Genomic DNA, 19,362 nt, shown 5'->3' with positions numbered 1-19,362 from the left:
GTTCATCTGATTCCGGTATCGTTGGGTCGTTTAGTAGCCAGTGAACAACAGGCTCCCCAATTAGGCGATCCGGTCTTGGTTGTCAGTATTCGTTCTGGCTAAAAGGGTCATGAACAATTAGTTGTCGAGTCAGATGATAAAGAGTAACTGTTCCGAAGAAATAAGTTATTAGAGTCAGATAAAGTTCGGTAACTTGAGCTACTAAAAGAACTGTTCTCACTTTGGCGTTTTCCGTAGTCGACTACACCGCATTAGATAGTAATCTGTCTAATTTTTGCGAAACGTATTTAGGTGCGTTTAGAGAATTCAACCTAGGTGGAATTCCTCGCGGCGGTAGATTGCGGAGCGTTTAGCATTATTAACTTTATACAATTTCATGTCTAGAAACCGAATTATACTTAGAGCGATAGCGTCAAATACGGGAATCGAATATCAAATTTGATTAATCTTATGAAAAGCGAAGTCAATCCTGTCAAAGATCAGATAGCGAGTTTCATGTCACATTTGTCTAGTGTTAATTTAGCAAATTCTATTATTTCTATCATTGTCTATCTTATGTATAATTTCCATTATTATTATTATTATTATTATTATTGATCTATTTAGTTTCTTTATTCTAATTAATCATTTATAATTTATGTATTTCTCTTATTTTGTTGTTATTGTAGATGATAGTTTCATTTCTTATTGAATAAATTTAATTGTTGAAAGATATTGATCTTTGGATTTCACTCCTTAACCGCGCACCACACGAATCCCACAATCTTAATTTGTAGAATCGAGTCGTTAGAGGTAAAAGCCGCTCTTTACCTTTTAGCGCTTGTAACTAGCTGAACTTAGGTTCCAGGGTTGTTACACATGTACCACTTGATGTTAACTGCCATATAAAACATTTTGCGGTTAAGTATACTCAGAGTATACGATAACTTCATGATAATAAATTGACAGTTGAGAAATTGACTTTGAAAGTGGTCTAACAAGAAAAGGCACGCAAGTGTCCCCCTCCGATTTTGATGAAACTTCGTAGGTTTGTTAAGCAGGCAAAAATAAGGGACACGTATTTTTTTTTATCGGCTGAGACGCGGGTTTAAGGGGTGAAACGAGCCCTTGAAGTTTCAACCCCTTTTGGCTATCTCGAAAACCATACGAGATACATTAAAACTTCTAATAGGAAAGTTGTATGGTTTCTTCCGTATAATAACAGGATGTTAACGGATTTTGCAAAATACAATTTGTTTATAACAAACAAATTTTTCATAACCTTATTTTACAATTTATCAAAATTTGTATAATGACAAAAAGTGTAGAGAATTTTATTACAGTAAACTTTATTACACTTATACTTGCAATATCTTATTAGAGTAAAATCATCGATGTACGCGTAACACTTGAAATTACAAGTAAATATGTCCCGAAGTGCGTCGTGTTTGGTCTCATTTTAATGAGAATCTAAATAATCCGATTAAGGTTATCGATCTAAAAAAAACTCTAAAAATGTTGTATTTTTTTTATTTCGTAAATTCGATAATCTAACGTTAGTAGTTTCAGGAATTGACGGGAATAGTTCGTGATGATATAACCGTATAGATTTGCGGTCATGTATCCAGGCTTCACTTTCATCGTCACACTTGACTATAATTTCAATCCGCCGTTTTTTTGGAAAAATTCTTTTCTTCGAACTATTCTTATCTGTTCATAACGTAAGAAATTCTCTAGCGCAAAATTATTTGCAAATTTATCATTCATGGAATGCAGTTGCTACACGAGGCGTGTGGCATTCATGAGTCAGCATTGTCTAAAGGGACATAAAAATCTGTGCTGATGCAGCTCGACGCGATGAAAATAGTATTCGCGAAATTTACATTTGTCAGGTGTTCACCTGTTACGCATACAATCGACGCATGTGTTGCTTCCACGAACGTGATTTGTTTGCAGGATTGTTCGGCTGCTCGTTACGCAACCCTAATTGCACACTGTAACAGCCCGTATGGCCGGTTAATTACGACAATAATGCTGGTGTTCAAAAAGTGGGTTTGATAGCTTGAAAATATTTGGAACGTGAAAATTCAAACGAGACAATGTATCATTAATGAACAAACTTGCAATATTGATACAAATATTGGAGCCGTGTGATTGAACGAAGCAAAGTTTGTTGGAAAAATTTGTTGATTGCTTTTTCCTGAAATGTGTTTTGATAGAATATTGTACAAAGTGTTGTCATTCACACTTTGATTGGAGATTACGAATGACGTTTACAAATTAACATGATCTCGAGCCTTCTATTGTGTAGTGTGTGAATGTTTACGATGTTAGGAATTAAATCGTAATTATGCAATTTAATTGTATTAAACGGAAGCTTTCAAAATTTCTACTGAACGAATTCAGTATTATTAATGCAAGAGTCATTGTACGAAGACCAGATTATACGCGTATTCTCAAATACGTCTAAATAGTTAGCAGTATAGTTGTTCGAAGAGTATCAGTGTTTTAAGAAGCTTTGAAACCAAGCGATTTAAAGCTATTTGAAATAATATTTCTGTAATGTATCATGATACATAAATTGAACATGGTGCTTATATTTTTAGCAGCGTTCATTGTAAACAGTTGTCGACCTTCAATTTTGTAATTATAGTAATGTCAATATTCCTATGACTAAATCTAATGAGTGGACATTTGGCTAAATTAAAACTTGACTTATTAGATACATACCAACCGTGAAGTTTATTAAGCTTGTATTGAATTCAATGAACGCATCAAGGACTTCTAATACTGTGAGTTATTTTTATGTGCAGTAAAAATGTAAATGTAGTTTAATAGTAAACATTTTAATTTTATAGGTTTAGTTAAGTATTAATAAGTGTTGATTCTTACGTAACGAAAACATGATCTTATACCAGAATGATGAAATTAAAAATGTATAATAAAATAAAATAATTGAAATATTGTGTGTTATTTGTAGCAGTAACATACCCTTATAAATATGATGTATACAGGATGAGTCATACTTACACGTTCTAAATGAAAGTATTTTACAGCATATACTTTAACCTTTTATATGTGTATACAAATTGCATAATTTTGAAAGGAAATACTGAATTATTCTTTTAAGATAACTTATTTGTTTGTGTGATACCAAGAGTATCTTGAATTGTTCTAATAAGGTAGGTGCTTTGTAGTATAAAAATTTGAAATTGCAGAAAACTTTATATATAGTGACTCTATACATATATTTCGAGTATTCTTCACGATACTGCAAATTTTAATTAAACTAACTAATATGCCGCAAAACAAATAATGTATTAGGAAATGTGTTATTCTTATGTCGCAAAGATATTTTGACCTTTACTATTTATCTATATTTCGAAGTTATACTTCTTCAGAGTTAATACTGTTTTCAAGCATATGTTAAGTGGGACGTATACTTCGAAATATCAGTTATTATTTGAAATTCATTTCGATCAGTGAAACTTTTGAACAAGAGGCGGAGTACTAAAAAAATATTTAGCTTATTGTGCAAAAGTCATTTTTCACAGTGAAGATGGAAAATCTTATCGAGAAATCGGTATCCTTGTATGTAGTTAAGATTTGGCAGATATTATAAAGAAGTAAAATCATGAGGATCAGATAGAGTCAATTCGTCGAACGAGATGACCAGAAATATTTGACGATCAAGATAATCGGAATATTCTGAAAGAAATAAAAAGCGGTCGTGATTTAAATGCTTCCAAGTTAAGTACTGAATTGTTTAAAGAATTAGGGAAGAGTTCATCTAGATACGATGCGTCGAGAGTTAAAAGAATATGGATTTATTAGTAGAGTGGCGCATAAGAAGCCATAGATGAACACGACAAATCGTAAGAGAAAATTATTATTTGCTAAATAATTTATTAGTAAAGGACAATTATAGTGGAATGATATTGCTTTTGCCGATGAAAGTAAGTTCAATTTATTTGGACTAGGTAGACGAATATTAGTGTGGCGTAAGTGAAATAAAGAACTTAATTTAGCCAGTTAACTGTGGCGATTTTTTTGAAAAGGGCGCATCAATGTGTGTCGCGATAATCAAGCGACGACGAGTTAGCTCTCAAGAATTTATGAATCCATTTAAAATCATTTACACTTTTTATTTGTTTATTTCATTTCGTGTCGACCTCGAAACATTGTAAACATATTACAATTTACGAATACAATTTAGTTTTCGCCAAAATTATAATTTAAATCTCAAATTGTAACAAAATTTTATGCATGACGGATATAATCGTCATGACACAAAGTTCTGCCACATCTCCATTGCGGATATAGTCGTCAAACACACTTAACTGGTTAAAAATTTTAAATCTAGTAACGATACACGGAGGGGAAGTATCTATTAGTCTATATTATTATTATATATGGCAAGCCTGTATCCAGCTTTTGTTTATTCACGGTTGCGCCACCACCGAGTTGCTCTTCGGTAGACACAAACTTTGCTTTGTTGATTGCGTTGTTAATGTATTCGCGCGCTACCGCGAATACATTAACCAGCGTCTTTTGAACTAGCGTTATTCAATTAAAGTTCTCTTTAACTGTATCATCTAGTCGGATTATTTTCCACCTTAACCTTAACAGTGTTATTATTTAGGGTTGTATTTTATCGAAAGAAGTTGGGAGTTGGTTTTTGTGAATAGAATTATAGATAAAAATATGCGCTTAGGTATTTTAACATTTAATAACAGTGTACTGGAAATTAACATTGACAACATATTTAAATGTTATTAGGATAATGACTTGAAATAAAACCGGAAGAGTTCAGGAATGTTCGCTATTTTGAAATATTTTTAAACATGTATTTTCATTTAAAAGCGTTGTAGAAAATTAAATGTCCAAAATTTTTCGCGACGTAAGAGTAATACATTTGTTAATATAACATTTGTCGGATAAATTAATTAGTATAAGTAAATAAAGTTTGAGGTATCGCTAGGAAGATACACATGGTAATCAAAAAAATGTAGTGTCCGCATATTAATTGCAGTCACTGGATCAGAAAGTATTAGGGATTGTTTATGCTCAATCTACTTACAGTAGTGTTTGGAGATTAAAGTATTTATAAAAACATTGTTCATGACATCAATACAATTATAAAAATTGTTCATCTTCCTACTATGAAAAATAAAATTTATTGTTAGCAGTTGTCTATAATAAAACGCAAAATAAAGTGTCGCTTTGATCGATTATTGTAACTAAGCAGAGTTATGAGACAGTGATTATTATAAAAGAGATTTGAGGCTTTCACGGCCCGGCGTCATACAGGTATTACTGTTGAGGCTTTCGGGTGTAAGCCGTGTCCTAAAGGAAGCGAGTTCCCAACATTTCGCCAGCATTGCAGCTAGCTTCATCAGGGGTTACACTGATACTGGTGTGACTGATGTTATGTCGCCCCTTATATTGTGATGCGATGCTCATGTTCCGGATCGTTCACTGTTCCGGTTGATGCGATGGTCACGTTTCGGATCATTGACTGTTCCGGTTGATTGCGTCCAATCAGAAAGTGGGACTTTTTGATTGTGCGCACAATTAAAAAACTGGGAAGAGCGTGTGCCAGATTGGGTTAATGTGATATCCTGTTTCCCGGTTGATATTGTTCGGGTGTTTCCGTATTTCTATTGCTTCCCTGTGCTTCCGGGGAAGGTAGGCTGATGTTTTTGCCAAAACTTCGGTTTTATCAAACAGGATTTGGTGCCCAGCGGTAATCTGGTGTTCCGCCACGGCTGCTTGAATGTAGCCCAACCTGGCGCAACGCTCATGTACCTTGAGTCTGGTGTTCACGCTCCTCCCAGTTTCGCCGACGTATACTTGGCCGCATGAGCATGGGATTTTGTATACCCCTGGTGTAGACAACTGCGGCTGCGGGTCCAATTATTTCATCATCCAGGGTACATACTATGAACAGGTGGGATCTCCCATCTCTCCCGTGGTTGCTGACATCTACATCAAGTACTTAGAGAATTACATTCTCAATAACGCGCCACTAAAACCATCTCAGTGGTTCAGGTATGTGGATGATACCTTTGTAGTTTGGAGCCATGGAAGAGAAAAACTTGGCGAATTCCTTGATTACATAAATTCCTTGGATCCCAACATACAGTTCACTATGGAAGTAGAAAACCCGGACCGTTCACTACCTTTCCTCGACACCCTAATTACTAGAAAAGCAGACGGAACCCTTGGGCATAAGGTTTACAGAAAACCTACGCATACCAACAGATACCTACATGCTACATCCCACCACCATCCTTCCCAAAAGAATTCCGTAATCACATCTCTCATCCACAGAGCAACCTACATTAGCGAAAAAAAAGAGAACCTGGCCAATGGACTGGAACACATCAGGTCTACGCTACAACAAAACGGTTACTCCAGACACAGAATTAATCGCACCATAGACCGACTGACCAACCAAACAACAAAACCGACACACAAACATATGACGGACACACACGACAAAGAACACGCAATTACCTTCTTACCATACATTCAAGGTACGACGGACCGCATAGGCATAATCCTCAGGAAACACAACATTAGGACTGTTTTCACAACTCATACCAAAATAGGACAACTCCTCACCTCTCCCAAAGACCCGCAGCCGCAGCTGTCTACACCAGGGGTATACAAAATCCCATGCTCATGCGGCCAAGTATACATCGGCGAAACTGGGAGGAGCGTGAACACCAGACTCAAGGTACATGAGCGTTGCGCCAGGTTGGGCTACATTCAATCAGCCGTGGCGGAACACCAGATTACCACTAGGCACGAAATCTTGTTTGATAAAACCGAAGTTTTGGCAAAAACATCAGCCTACCTTCCCCGGAAGCACAGGGAAGCAATAGAAATACGGAAACACCCGAACAACATCAACCGGGAAACAGGATATCACATTAACCCAATCTGGCACACGCTCTTCCCAGTTTTTTAATTGTGCGCACAATCAAAAAGTCCCACTTTCTGATTGGACGCAATCAACCGGAACAGTCAATGATCCGAAACGTGAGCATCGCATCAACCGGAACAGTGAACGATCCGGAACGTGAGCATCGCATCACAATATAAGGGGCGACATAACATCAGTCGCACCAGTATCAGGGTAACCCCTGATGAAGCTAGCTGCAATGCTTGGGAACTCGTTTCCTTTAGGACACGGTTTACACCCGAAAGCCTCAACAGTAATACCTGAGTGATTATTATAGCAAGTTAATTATTAGTTTCAGCATAAGTAAAGGTTAATATGTTCATACAAAACATTCACTTCTGATTTGATTTTGATATAGAAAAGTACATATATAATTTAAAAAATACAATGTATATATCGATGATCTTTTATAAATAAATTAATTTGAAAAAGTCATCTGAGCATCATAGTTTCCTTTTGATATTGTATAATTTTGATATAATATTCTGCAAACTACTGTTTATGGAACAGATATGTATAGAAATTATTTGAAGCAGATAAATTATGTACTTCACTGTCTGTAATTAATAAGTATTAAATCGGAGAGGATGCAAGTAGTGTGTCCAAACGCAATGGAAAGATGTAATAGTGCTTTATTAATGCACTGTCCGATCAAACCCATTACTTATAAAATTGAACATTTTTATATTATTAATTTTGTAATGTATGTTTAACTGTTTGTAAACGACATAAAATTATGATCATATTTCAGCCTGACGGAAAGCAAGATAAAGATATTAAATCTCGATCAAATTATGACATTGATTACTATTTAAATTTGAAACAGGTTGAAGCATTAATTATGAAGGTAATATTTAATATCTGTAACATAATTAACTCACTTGAGTGTCGTGCATTTAATTCCGTATGGATGAATTTTAAATTAAATTACTCGAGTTTCGAATATTAATTAAAGTAAGAAATGTTAATTATTACGTATACTGCTGCATCGAAATCGGATGTACGCAGTAATTATTATATTGCTTAGCGAAACATATCAGTGTTATTTGTCGATTTATTTGTAAGATGTGTCAGTTAGCACTAACTATTAACTGCTACACTATTAAAACAAATAAAGGAAATTAAAGTACCGATTTTGTAATCATTAACTCTTAACTATATAAGTGATAATTGGACTTAAATCTCTAATTGAAGCGCATTGAAAATTGGAATAAAATTTGTTACATTTGGATCGTGAATACATCATGAGTTAGATTTCTCAAAGAATGGCAAGGGATTAACACTACATCTTACCAGCATATAATGCACATAATAAGAAATTAAGTATAAACACACGATTAAATATAATTGAATATCAATATTAATTTCTTATCTTGATAAAAATCAATCAGATTTTAAAGAAGGTTTTAATAAATGTTGTAATTTGAAATACGCAACCAGTCAAGTAACCGGTTTGGTAATTGTAGTGTTAATGATATCAGTTATACTAAAGATATGAAATTAGTATAATGAAAAAAAATACATGAAATTAGGAATAATACTGCATTTATTGTTGTCTTTCACATTACATGTAACTTAAATTTTACGTCTTATATTTTCAAATTCCCCTATATATTTTAACTCCAAAAGAGAATACCTTTCTTCTTTAGAATAACGCAATATGATGCTATTTGGAACATTCAGTAAATCTAACTAAAAATACCCAATAAAATTCATACCATTTTTAGGTTTTTAATTATTGATAATACATGTACTATACAGTCGAAATATACATACACCATAAAAATAAGTAATAACCAAAAAATGGCAGAAAACGTTCAACCATAATTAAGTAAAAATGAATTGACTATTTTATCCAGTATACTGATTGCAATCATTTCTACCCATTGATAAAAACTGCAAGAACTTTTTGAGTTGCCAGATGTATTTAGGTAAAAAATTTGTAAACATAGCAGAATTGTTCGAAATCAAGCTCAATTCAGAAACGATTTATATCATACGCAATTGACTGTGTGCTGCGACGACTAAAGTTATCGAAGATGTCGAATTCGGTGAAACTCGAAGGGTGATGCTGCCATTTGATGATCCTAAACTGTTCGAATCGTTACAGATCACAGCGTAACTTCCGGGCGCATTTCTTGCACTAATGTAGTGGATGATTGCTGCAAAATAATGTTTATTTATAAATGTTTATTTAGCAAATATCGTTTCTATTTACATCACGAGCACGTATCATTTATCCGACACAAATTTGATGAAATTCGCAAGGATTACTTTTAGTTGCCTATTTTACTTCTTAAAAAGCAGTGCGCAACATACAGAACATAATAATTTATTTGCTAAAACATTTATTACTTTAAAAAATTTATAATCTACTTTTGCAAATGAATTTGTAATTTTTGTTTTCTATAAATGAATACATGATTTATGTTTGTAAATGAACTTATAAAATTCTTAATTGGAAAATATGATTAAACTCTTTGAAATTGTAATACTGATTGGAAGATGAATAAATAGAAATTTATAGAAAATTAAAATAAGAGATGTGGTATGAAATTTTACCATTGGAAACGCTTATGTTCAATGTTGTGGTTTGAATAGTATTGGTAGGATTCTCAAATTCGACAACTCGACGAAATACTATTTCATCCGAGTAACGTTGGCCGGCAATGAAATCTCCGATGAACCCTGATCCGCGATCTTCACCCTATTATTTATACAACACAAAAAATTCAATTAAAATTTTCATTTGGAGCGAAATAAATTTAACACGTTGACTGCTACGGTAAAAAGGACCGTATGTAGTACAGCACGTTATAATTGTAATTACTCCGGATACAGTTGTTCCATTTTTTAAATTAAGCTTTCCACTTGTTACGTTCCGAAAATAATTTACTGTTTATAACATGTTTTTATACCTCGCTTCCTTAATACTACACGTAAGATTGTTTCAGTATTTTTTTTTAATTGTTCAATACTATAATACAATAGGTTATTTATATTTATAAAATATGCAGTGGATAATTTTTTCTTTCCTAATTGTGAAGTTAAACAATTTGTTAAAGTTATTAAAAAATTGAGTTACTGAAAGATGTACATTACGATACAAAAACGATACTGTTATATATAAAATGTCAAAGAATTTCTTCTTTCAAGTATTTTTTATTTTAAATATTTCGAATATTTTGGGAAATTTCGTTTTGAATTATATAAAAGGGGAACATAAAATATTCAATTCAAGTTTCCGTTATGAAGATTTGTTTCATATTAATTAATTTATTTTATTAGTACATATATTAATTTTAATTTTGTGTGATCAATTTTTAAATTATCAAGATTTTTTAGTACTCAGAAACAATTTCTTAATCATTAAAAATTTGAAATATTCTGATTGTACAAAGTAAAAAATATATTTTACAACAGTGTAAAAATTGTTGTGAATGAAGTTATTGGTATTTAATTTAATGGTTACAATTAAAAATATTCAATCGTAATGAATTTTGAATAATTCATTATTTACAAATTTTCAACAATTAATGAATCATTTCTTCCAATGTAATTAATTATTCAAATACGTATTCCATTGTATTCCCATTGTAAGATGTTGAACAATTCTATTCATTAGAATTTTTAACAAATTCATTAATAATTTTAAATGAAATCAAATTTTTTGTCATATGTAGAAAAGGTAATACTAATTGAGTATCTTAATCCGCGAATGGCAATGGTAAAGTTAACTGTAATACAAATCATATTATGTACAAATATATTAAGAACGTAATATCCAAAGAAGTAAGCATTAAATCATATTTAATGTTGAATAATATATAAGTAGTATTTAAAACAGAAATTCGTATTTAAACCAGAAATCTAGTCCTGTTAATTCAGGGTTAGTAATGTTTATGTTACTAATAAGTTTGCTATTTAGATAGAAATATTTTTTGACTCATAATTAACTCGATTGTAGATTTGTCGGGAAATACAGGAAAGTATCTCACCAATTTTGGTTGCGTTACGCCATCGGTGCTGCTGAATTCCAATCGAACGCTCTTGTACTTGGAAATATCGATAGTAGAAACGGTCTGAAGCAGGGCCAGGGCCACGAAGAGGATACCAACAATCGAACGAAACATTTCGAATGATTCGGCTGTGACTGTGACTGTGCCACCGAGGAGGTGCACGTCTCTTTTATAGACCGACCCGAAAGTCCGTCAAGGTGAACGTGACTTATCTGAACGGTTCTTTTGTGATTTCTCCATTGGCTCCTATCATGTTCTTCCTCCTGGAATACAAATAAGGGAAATGCTCCCGCGTACAATGGCACGTACGTTATTCCTCTCACGACGAAAACGACCCTGAACGATGAATTTTGTTTTGTCTTCTTGATCGTAGAAAATTATAATATCGTTCAGATAACGTTTTTGCCAACTATCTTTTCGTGGAAATTCGCTATTTTGCTTATCGTGTTTTGAAATTATATTCAAATGAACTATTTTATTTTATTTTATTTACGGGATAAGCCACTTTATATAAAAAGAAATATAATGCAAGGAAGGAAGATTTCACATGTTTAATTCTTCTACAGTTACTTACAGCAAGTAAGATATATATTAAAATTTAAATAAAAACATACAATTAAAAGAAAAAATACATTAGAACATAACATAAAATATACTATACAATAAAACATACATGTCTCATATCAACATAAAAATGTGACATAATTTAGATTTAAAAAGGTCGACGATTGGTTTATGGATACTATAGAGCTTCTAAACATATCAATATTATAATGAATAAAGGTAACATAATTTTCTATTTGATATGCACAACTGAAATAATCATAATTAGTGCGATATTCGGAATGAATTAAAGCGTAGTTTGTTCATCAAATTGAGGATATATTCAAAAAAGAAAGCTGAACTGTCGTCGGACATGAGGTCATACGTTTCATTATTTTACAAACGAATATGACGTCGAGCATTTTTCTTCTGTTGTACATCGTTTGGAGGTGGAGATTATTAAGAATTAAAAGGTAGTTGTAAGAATCAAACGGCGTGGACCAACCACTACTCTTGATAACAAGTCTTCAAAATTTATGTTGGACGTATTCAATATTATTCACATGAAAGTGAGTGACAAGATTATACTTGCGTGTGAGTATTCCTGTTCTTAAAAAGTGTTGAAATCCTATAGACGGGACCCAACGATTTAATAAGTAAATTAAGACTGAACACTCTAAGGTATAATATTTCGTAAAACATAAATTGGACGAAAAAGTAATACCCGAAGTTTTAACTCTGCTTTCTTTAAATTACTTTTTTGATCTTTTTTCAACATTTTAATACTGGGCATTTGAATACTGAGTTTTTCTTGTATTGATTGGAAGAAAACGTTAATATTTGGGAAATAAACATATATGAGTACTTAGTGTCCTCCAAAATATTATGGAGATGTGAAGTATGTACTTGGATTAGTTGCAAAAGTTTCTTCGAATCGTTTGAAGTTTCAGGACCAATGCCAGAATTTCATGTTTTCTAAATAAACCCTGAATGTTGGCGACGTCCACTATTCAAGTTAAAGTGATTTCTGTCGAGGTGCTGACCGTAGAGTCGAAAAAATCGAGGACAATACGAACACATAGTCTGTTCTTTTTCAGAGAGGAATGACCAGCATATCATAACATTACGAGAGAGGAAGCCAATGAATGCTGATTTTTAGCTGTATCCTTTTTTCCAGTCTGTAACGGTCAAAGACTCTAAATTCTAGTGTAATAATATTTAATACGATAGTGACGCGCACATTGCGCTAGAAGAGCTGTTATTGATTATCGATAAATTATCGATACCTTATTGGTACTTAATGACGTGCTGATGATATTGTTAACGTTAATGAGAGTGGCTGAGGTAGAATGTAATATGTAATTTTATCACTCCAATTTATCTAATTTTATTTAAATTTCAAACCTGATCTAACTTAAATAATGAATTTATCCTTGCTAAAATTTACTCTAACAATGTTAAAATAATTAAAATTTTAAATAGATAAATTCTTATTCAAAACAGTTTGAAAAAAATTCTTGTTGGAGCTGAATAAATTCTTATTCAAACTTCAGACAAAAATAATGAGATTCAAATGATAGGTAAAGATTATGGACCAAGCCAGGTTAGGTTGAATTTGATGTACCAAAATGTTTCTGTATTTAACCAGTTAAGTGTGTTTGACGACTATATCCGTCAGGGAGATGTGGCAGAATTTTGTGTCATGACGACTATATCCGTCATGCGTAAAATTTTGTTACAATTTGATATTTAAATTGTAATTTTGGGGAAAACTAAATTTTATTCGTATATTGTAATATGTTTAGAATGTTTAGAGGTTAACACGAAATGAAATAAACAAATAAAAAATGTAAATGATTTGAGATGGATTCATAAATTCTTGAGAGCTAACTCGTCATCGCTTGATTATCGTGACACGCACTGGTACGCGCTTTGCAAAAAGATCACCACTGTTAACTGGTTAAACAGATGTGAATGATATTTTACATTTATTTGAACCACCTACATATTATTATTTGTATATGGTATTTATAGATAATATAAACTTTGATAGAAAATGTTTTTCGCTAACTATTATCTTTGATCAGATGAACATGCTAAATTATTTTATCGACTTTAACTGCGTTTAAATTCTATTAAAAATCCGGATAAGCAGGTGTACAATTAGAAGCAACCTTAACGTTCGTTAGTGCCTTCTCTGTATTGTTTATTATGAAGAAATGTAAACGGTGGGAAGTGCTCATCTGGTGGAAGAGATAAACCGGATGTTTAATCTAGTGTAATTTACGGCGTAATATTTCTAAAGTGCATCAGTTTGCTGAAATCTTGTATAAGAACATTCTATTACATCTAATTTATAAAATAAATAGAGGTGTAGATAAACGTAAATAACTCGATTATGAACTTCATTGTATTTTCTTCAATCGTCTACATGAATATATTCAATAGATTTCCTGTATAAGTGGCACTTATTATACAGTTTATTCTTTCTGTGTACATTAAGGTTATTATTAGTGCACACTAAGTGATTTCGGTTACACACTAAATGGTGTGTGTAAATAACTCTAGTATAGTAGGGTCAACTTAGCCTATTATAGCTTTTACTTTAAAGCAGAAATCGGTTATCGGTAAATTTTAATAACTAGTGAGTCATTACAGTACCGGACAAATGATTTTTCTTAGTTTTTATGAATAAGTCACAATATTGATATAAAATGAATTGAGCAGTTTATGAAGGTCAGGGTGATCTCTAATATTTCTACGTACTGTTCCTTCTTCATTTAATTTGCCGCAATGGACCAACGCCGTGACCGGAAAAGTACCCCCAAACCATAATGCTGCATCCTCCATACTTTACTGTGGGAATTTGATAACGCACGTTGAATCTTTGACCTTTTGGTCGACGTACCCAATGAATTCCATCAGATCCAAATAATTTAAATTTGCTTTCATCGCTGAAAAGCACATTGGACTAGTCTTCTATTGACCAGTGAAGGTGTTCTTGAGCAAATTTAAGTCGGGCTATCCTATTCTTTCTCGAAATCAATGGTTTCTTGACTCCATGTCGTCCATGTAACTCGAAAGACGTTAGACGACGTCGTACTGTACGCACACTAATGTCCAAGTCGTCAGTTTCGATTAAACTGCAGTTCTCCTGGGATCAGCAATTGATAGATGTCGTATTTGTCTGTTTTACCTAATTGATGTCTTTTTCGGACGGCCAGACCTGCATTTATTTTTTAAGTGTCCCCGTTCTTGAAATCGCTTTTGAATGCAGTACACAGTTTGTTTTGCGATGTTAAAACGTCGGGAAACGTTAGATATGGATTCACCATTTTGTAAAGTATTTACAACCTGTTCCTTCATATATTTCGGTAAACTTTGTTCTCGCATCATCTTCGTAAGAATAGAATAACAGCACCAAAAAAAGAATTTAATAAATATATCAATATTAAAAAATAAATTACACGCATAAATGAAACGTCCGAATACTTCTGTCCGAACAAATTCGAATAAAACCTACTTTATACGTAATATAGAGTATATATCTGCGTCTAACATCTTCGTGAGCTTTCTTTCAACTACTAAGAAACAAAACTCCGAGTGGCCTTCTCCTATCAACAATATCACGGTGTAGGAAAACAAAAACATTTTTGTCCGAATTCATTTGTCCGGTTCTGTATATCTTCTATGTTGTCAGAATAAATAAAATATGAAATATACTTTTATGATTTTATTTAAACCATTTTATGTTTTTAGTGTAACAGTTAAACTCTTACTTGGGCTATTGTAATGATGGGATATACAATTATTTTAACTGTCACGCCGTTGTATTAAGGGTTAACCTTGCGTTAGTCGTGTGTGGATCTACAAGATAGATGACTGACTTTTTTCAAAATAATTACTAATTTAGTAAGTCTCAAATTCTTTATTTATACGCTTCGTCCTCCCTTTGGAAGACTACCATTCTGTAATACAAACTAATCCGCCCGCTTCGGGCTAGTTTGGAATTTGGTTTATATTTTATTTACACTTTATTTGTTAATAACTTTTTAATAAGTAATGAACGATGGTTAAGTCATTAGAAAAAGTTAGTCGAAGATATGTCCTTGACAACATATATCAAGGTCAAGGTCATTGGAGCAGGGTCCCTTATTCAATATAATTATCTAAAACTTTTTTAATAATATATTTTTAACTTACTAAAGCTACTAAATTGAAAGTAGACAAAATAATAATAACTTTCATATATTACAATAATAAAAGTGATAATTAAAAGAAGTGCATTTGATACGTGTATCTGCTAGCTACAACTTGACCACGTACGTTACAAATGCTTGCACGCCTAACGGAGGGTTAAGAGTTGAAGTGGGCACATCACAAGCATTTTTGTCTGTGCATAACGATCCTAGTTACCGTCTGTCAACTTTCTGGTTCAAGTTGACCAACTGGGTTAACTGCTGTCCGGAATTCTTAAACCTATATTCGTATCTCTTTTCCGGTAGCCAGCTGGTTGCACGAAGAAGTTTTTAATAATGTGATTAGCTTACCCTTTTAAGGTGCAGGCGTTTTTAACTTCATCATTCATTCCTTCTAAGATGCTCATTCATCTTTTGGATCTATATCTGATTGCGTTTGACGTCAAGTCCGTCGAGATTTCTTTTGAGTCGCTTAATAATCATGATTATAATTTGCCTCTTCTTAGTGCTTACTGTTTTGCTAGATATTGCGAAATTCGTTCTGTTTCTTACATCTTGATATTAATGATTGTGATCATCTTCGAAGTAATAATTAAGTTCCAAGTTTGCGAAGTATAATTAACTGTTAAGTCTTCGGTCGTTCCTGAAAATCGCGGATTATATCTAACAGCCATTTTAATTATCATTTCATAATTAAATGTATGAAGAAACAATTAATATTTTATTTAATCTGATTACTTTTTTTATTGATTCTTAATAATTCTCTAAGTGATAGGGATATAACTTATTATTGTATCTATCAAATTCATATACTAGGTGTTCCATTTTAAATATTGCATACAATTACCTTTCGAAGTACAGTAAATATTCGATATGTGCACCATTCTCGGGTCTGAACTGGTGCAGATATCGTACAGTTCCTACATTGATTGATATTTTGCCGAACGTAGAAAAGGACAGCGAGCGAAGGATACCGAATGTAAACAAACGGAAACATAGTGAGGGATAATACTAATGAGTAAAACTTCTTTATTTTCCACTTTTTCGTTATTCAACTTTTACTAATGTATTCTTCATACTTTTCTGATTAAAATAAGACTAAACACTAAACAATTTAGACTATGTATAGTACATGTTCGATATCAGTCTCCTTCACTATTCTCGGGTCCGAACTGGTGCAGATATCGTACAGGTCCTACATTTCGAGCGAAGGAGACTGAAAGTAAACAAACAGTGACCTATCGGTAGGACACTCCTAATGCAAGAATAAAACTTTTTTATTTTTAAACTTTTTCCACCATATGTGTAACATTTTTCTCATTAAAATGAGACCAAACACGGTATACTTCGAGACATATTTACTTGTAATTTCAAGTGTTACGCGTACATCGATGACTTTACTCTAATAAGATATTGCAAGTAAATATAACTCAAATTACGTCGTGTTTGGTCTCATTTTAGTCAGGAAAATGTCACGAATATAATGGAGAAAGTTATATAAAAAAATGGATGAAAAATAAAAAAATTAGCAATGCTCAAGTATTGCAAACAGTCGAACAGACTTTTGATCTTCGCCGATTGACACGATCGTAGCGTCTTTTTCGTTTTGACTCGCTATCCTCTTCGACGTGAGAAACTTTTATTGTCAATTAAACCAGTAAATATAGTCCAAATTATGTCCTGTTTGGTCTTCTTTTAATCAGAAAAATGTCAAGAATCTATTAGTAAAAGTTTGATAACGAAAAAAGTCAAAAATAAAAAAAGTTTTATATTTGCATTGGTTTTGTCTCACGGATATACTAAACCCGGATCACGTTACATTTCCCGGCGAGCGAACCTCGGGCGTCTCGAGGGGTCTTCCCCCCAGTGGTGGGGATAACTTTGGTGCACATATCGTACAGGTCATTTGTGCACATATCGAATACATAGTACTGTATTTCTTATTTTAAAAAGTGCTAAAAGTTATGTTTTAAGGAGGCATTCCCGATGACTGGTTTTTATATATTGTAAAGGTCACTCTATTGAGTGACATTTAAAAAATTTTAACCGTTCTTCAGTTTGTGTTAAAAAGTGATTAACGAAGAAAAACTTTAAAAAATATACCAACTATTTTGAATGTCACAATATATAAACAAATAGTTTTTATATGAAAATAATATGTGCATGAATAGAAACAAATTTAAAACTATAACTCTAGAATTTAAAACTTTTTGTTATAAACATAAAATATTCTTTACGTTAATCATAAACACAAAGAACTAAATGCAAGTTATTTTCTGTTTGAACCAAAAAGGAGAAAAACGCAAATAATAGTCAAAAATATTCACACGTAACAATACTGAAATACAGTTGTATAGAAGTCAGTTTGATAATTACAAAAAGATCTTTTGAATTTCAAGCATGCATTTACACGAGTTTATTAGTTTAACGTATTATTTTGATTCTCTGCAAAATTTGTTGTTATTCGCAGTAAAATAACGTGTGTAAATAACAACAGTATGTCAAAAAGTATTAAGGCATATATGTCCACTTTCTTTAAATACACAACTGCAAATATGTTTCTAAGTGGATCGATTGTTCGAAATATTTTGAATAAATAAATGTTAAGGTATAACACCGAAAAAATCAATAATGTAGTAAATTAGTTTTATTAGTAGTAAATAGTTTTATTTTTTAAATAGGTAACATCGGAAGCTTTATTAACAAATAGAATCTAATTTTAGACAAACAAGAACCTTTTAAAGTATTAAATTAAACTTAATTTTAGTAAACACGTCTTCCACTAATCTCCACCTAATTGTAAGATATTCAACTAAAGCAATCATTCGGACACTGTTCTACAACTGTCGAAAATGTAGAATCAAAATTGATAGCTAATTGATGAGCGTTTTCGCGTTATTTTTTCAAAATTCATACAAAATTCAATATTTCATCCATAACTAATAATGTACTGAGTGCCAATTATTTTAGTACGCTACAATGATTGGTAAGATATTTCAAATTTTGTTATGAAACATTTGAATTTTGTACTTAAAATTTCATGAACTGTTAATTTTGTTAACAGCCTGCCATTACATTTAAAAGAACATGTGGTATCTTCATGTTTCAGGATTGTCAACATGTAAATAGGATTTCTATCCATTATAAGATATCATCCTTAAAACAGAGTAAGTTGTATTTGAAACATTTTTCCGTATAATAAGTAATTTTTAAAATCATTGCATGCGGCATTTGAAATCGGACACCCTGTATGAGCATGATTCTTAGTTCTCGAAGGATTTTTCTTTTTAATATGTAATGCTTCCTGTTAAATGAATTCTTAGCTGCCTTATACAATATCATCACCTGATCTAATTTTTCATATCTACTGCATGTATATAACAATAATATGAAAAATATAAATACTCTTATACTTAGCAGAAATTTTTAACATTAATTTTATCAAATTTAATTTGAATTTTGTAGCTTTCAGTTCGCCTTTGCTGCTCCAATTATTTTTTTTTACGTATTGTGTAGTTTCGACAATGAAAAATGCAGTTAACTGACGGACATTTTTTTTAATAAAACAGAATTAAACATTTCTGCCATCTGATGGAATTTAACAAGTACAGACTTTAAATCGTGTTAAACTAAAAATCGTGCAGTGTAAAAT

The 19,362-nt window shown here is 32.3% G+C and overlaps 3 protein-coding genes across 7 annotated transcripts in view; 2 read left to right on the top strand and 1 right to left on the bottom strand.

Annotated features, from left to right (window-relative positions):
* LOC100878472 (uncharacterized) overlaps positions 1-19,362 on the top strand; it is a 422,291-nt gene that overhangs the window by 72,789 nt on the left and 330,140 nt on the right. For 3 of the 5 annotated variants that reach the window (XM_076533666.1, XM_076533665.1, XM_076533671.1), the window contains exon 2: positions 18,820-18,831. The exons of 1 other annotated variant lie outside the window; for it this stretch is intronic. In XM_076533666.1, coding sequence (XP_076389781.1) covers positions 18,830-18,831 — 2 coding nt within the window. In that variant the 5' untranslated portion in view covers positions 18,820-18,829. Of the gene's footprint in view, positions 1-18,819; positions 18,878-19,362 lie in introns of all 5 variants that reach the window. One more of the 5 variants, XM_076533667.1, reaches the window with a different exon arrangement.
* Positions 6,131-6,955, top strand: LOC105663559 (uncharacterized). Its single transcript, XM_012293219.2, has one exon. The coding sequence runs from the start codon at positions 6,131-6,133 to the stop codon at positions 6,953-6,955; it is 825 nt and encodes a 274-aa protein (XP_012148609.2).
* LOC100874754 (uncharacterized) lies at positions 8,478-11,127 on the bottom strand. Its single transcript, XM_003706695.3, has 3 exons — positions 10,948-11,127; positions 9,512-9,656; positions 8,478-9,111 (listed from the first exon to the last, which is right to left on the bottom strand). The coding sequence occupies exons 1-3, from the start codon at positions 11,080-11,082 to the stop codon at positions 8,939-8,941; spliced, it is 453 nt and encodes a 150-aa protein (XP_003706743.1). The 5' UTR covers positions 11,083-11,127; the 3' UTR covers positions 8,478-8,938.

Source organism: Megachile rotundata, chromosome 7, assembly GCF_050947335.1.
Source record: "Megachile rotundata isolate GNS110a chromosome 7, iyMegRotu1, whole genome shotgun sequence".
Classification (NCBI taxonomy): domain Eukaryota; kingdom Metazoa; phylum Arthropoda; class Insecta; order Hymenoptera; family Megachilidae; genus Megachile; species Megachile rotundata.
This window is presented reverse-complemented; position numbering and strand designations above follow the sequence as displayed.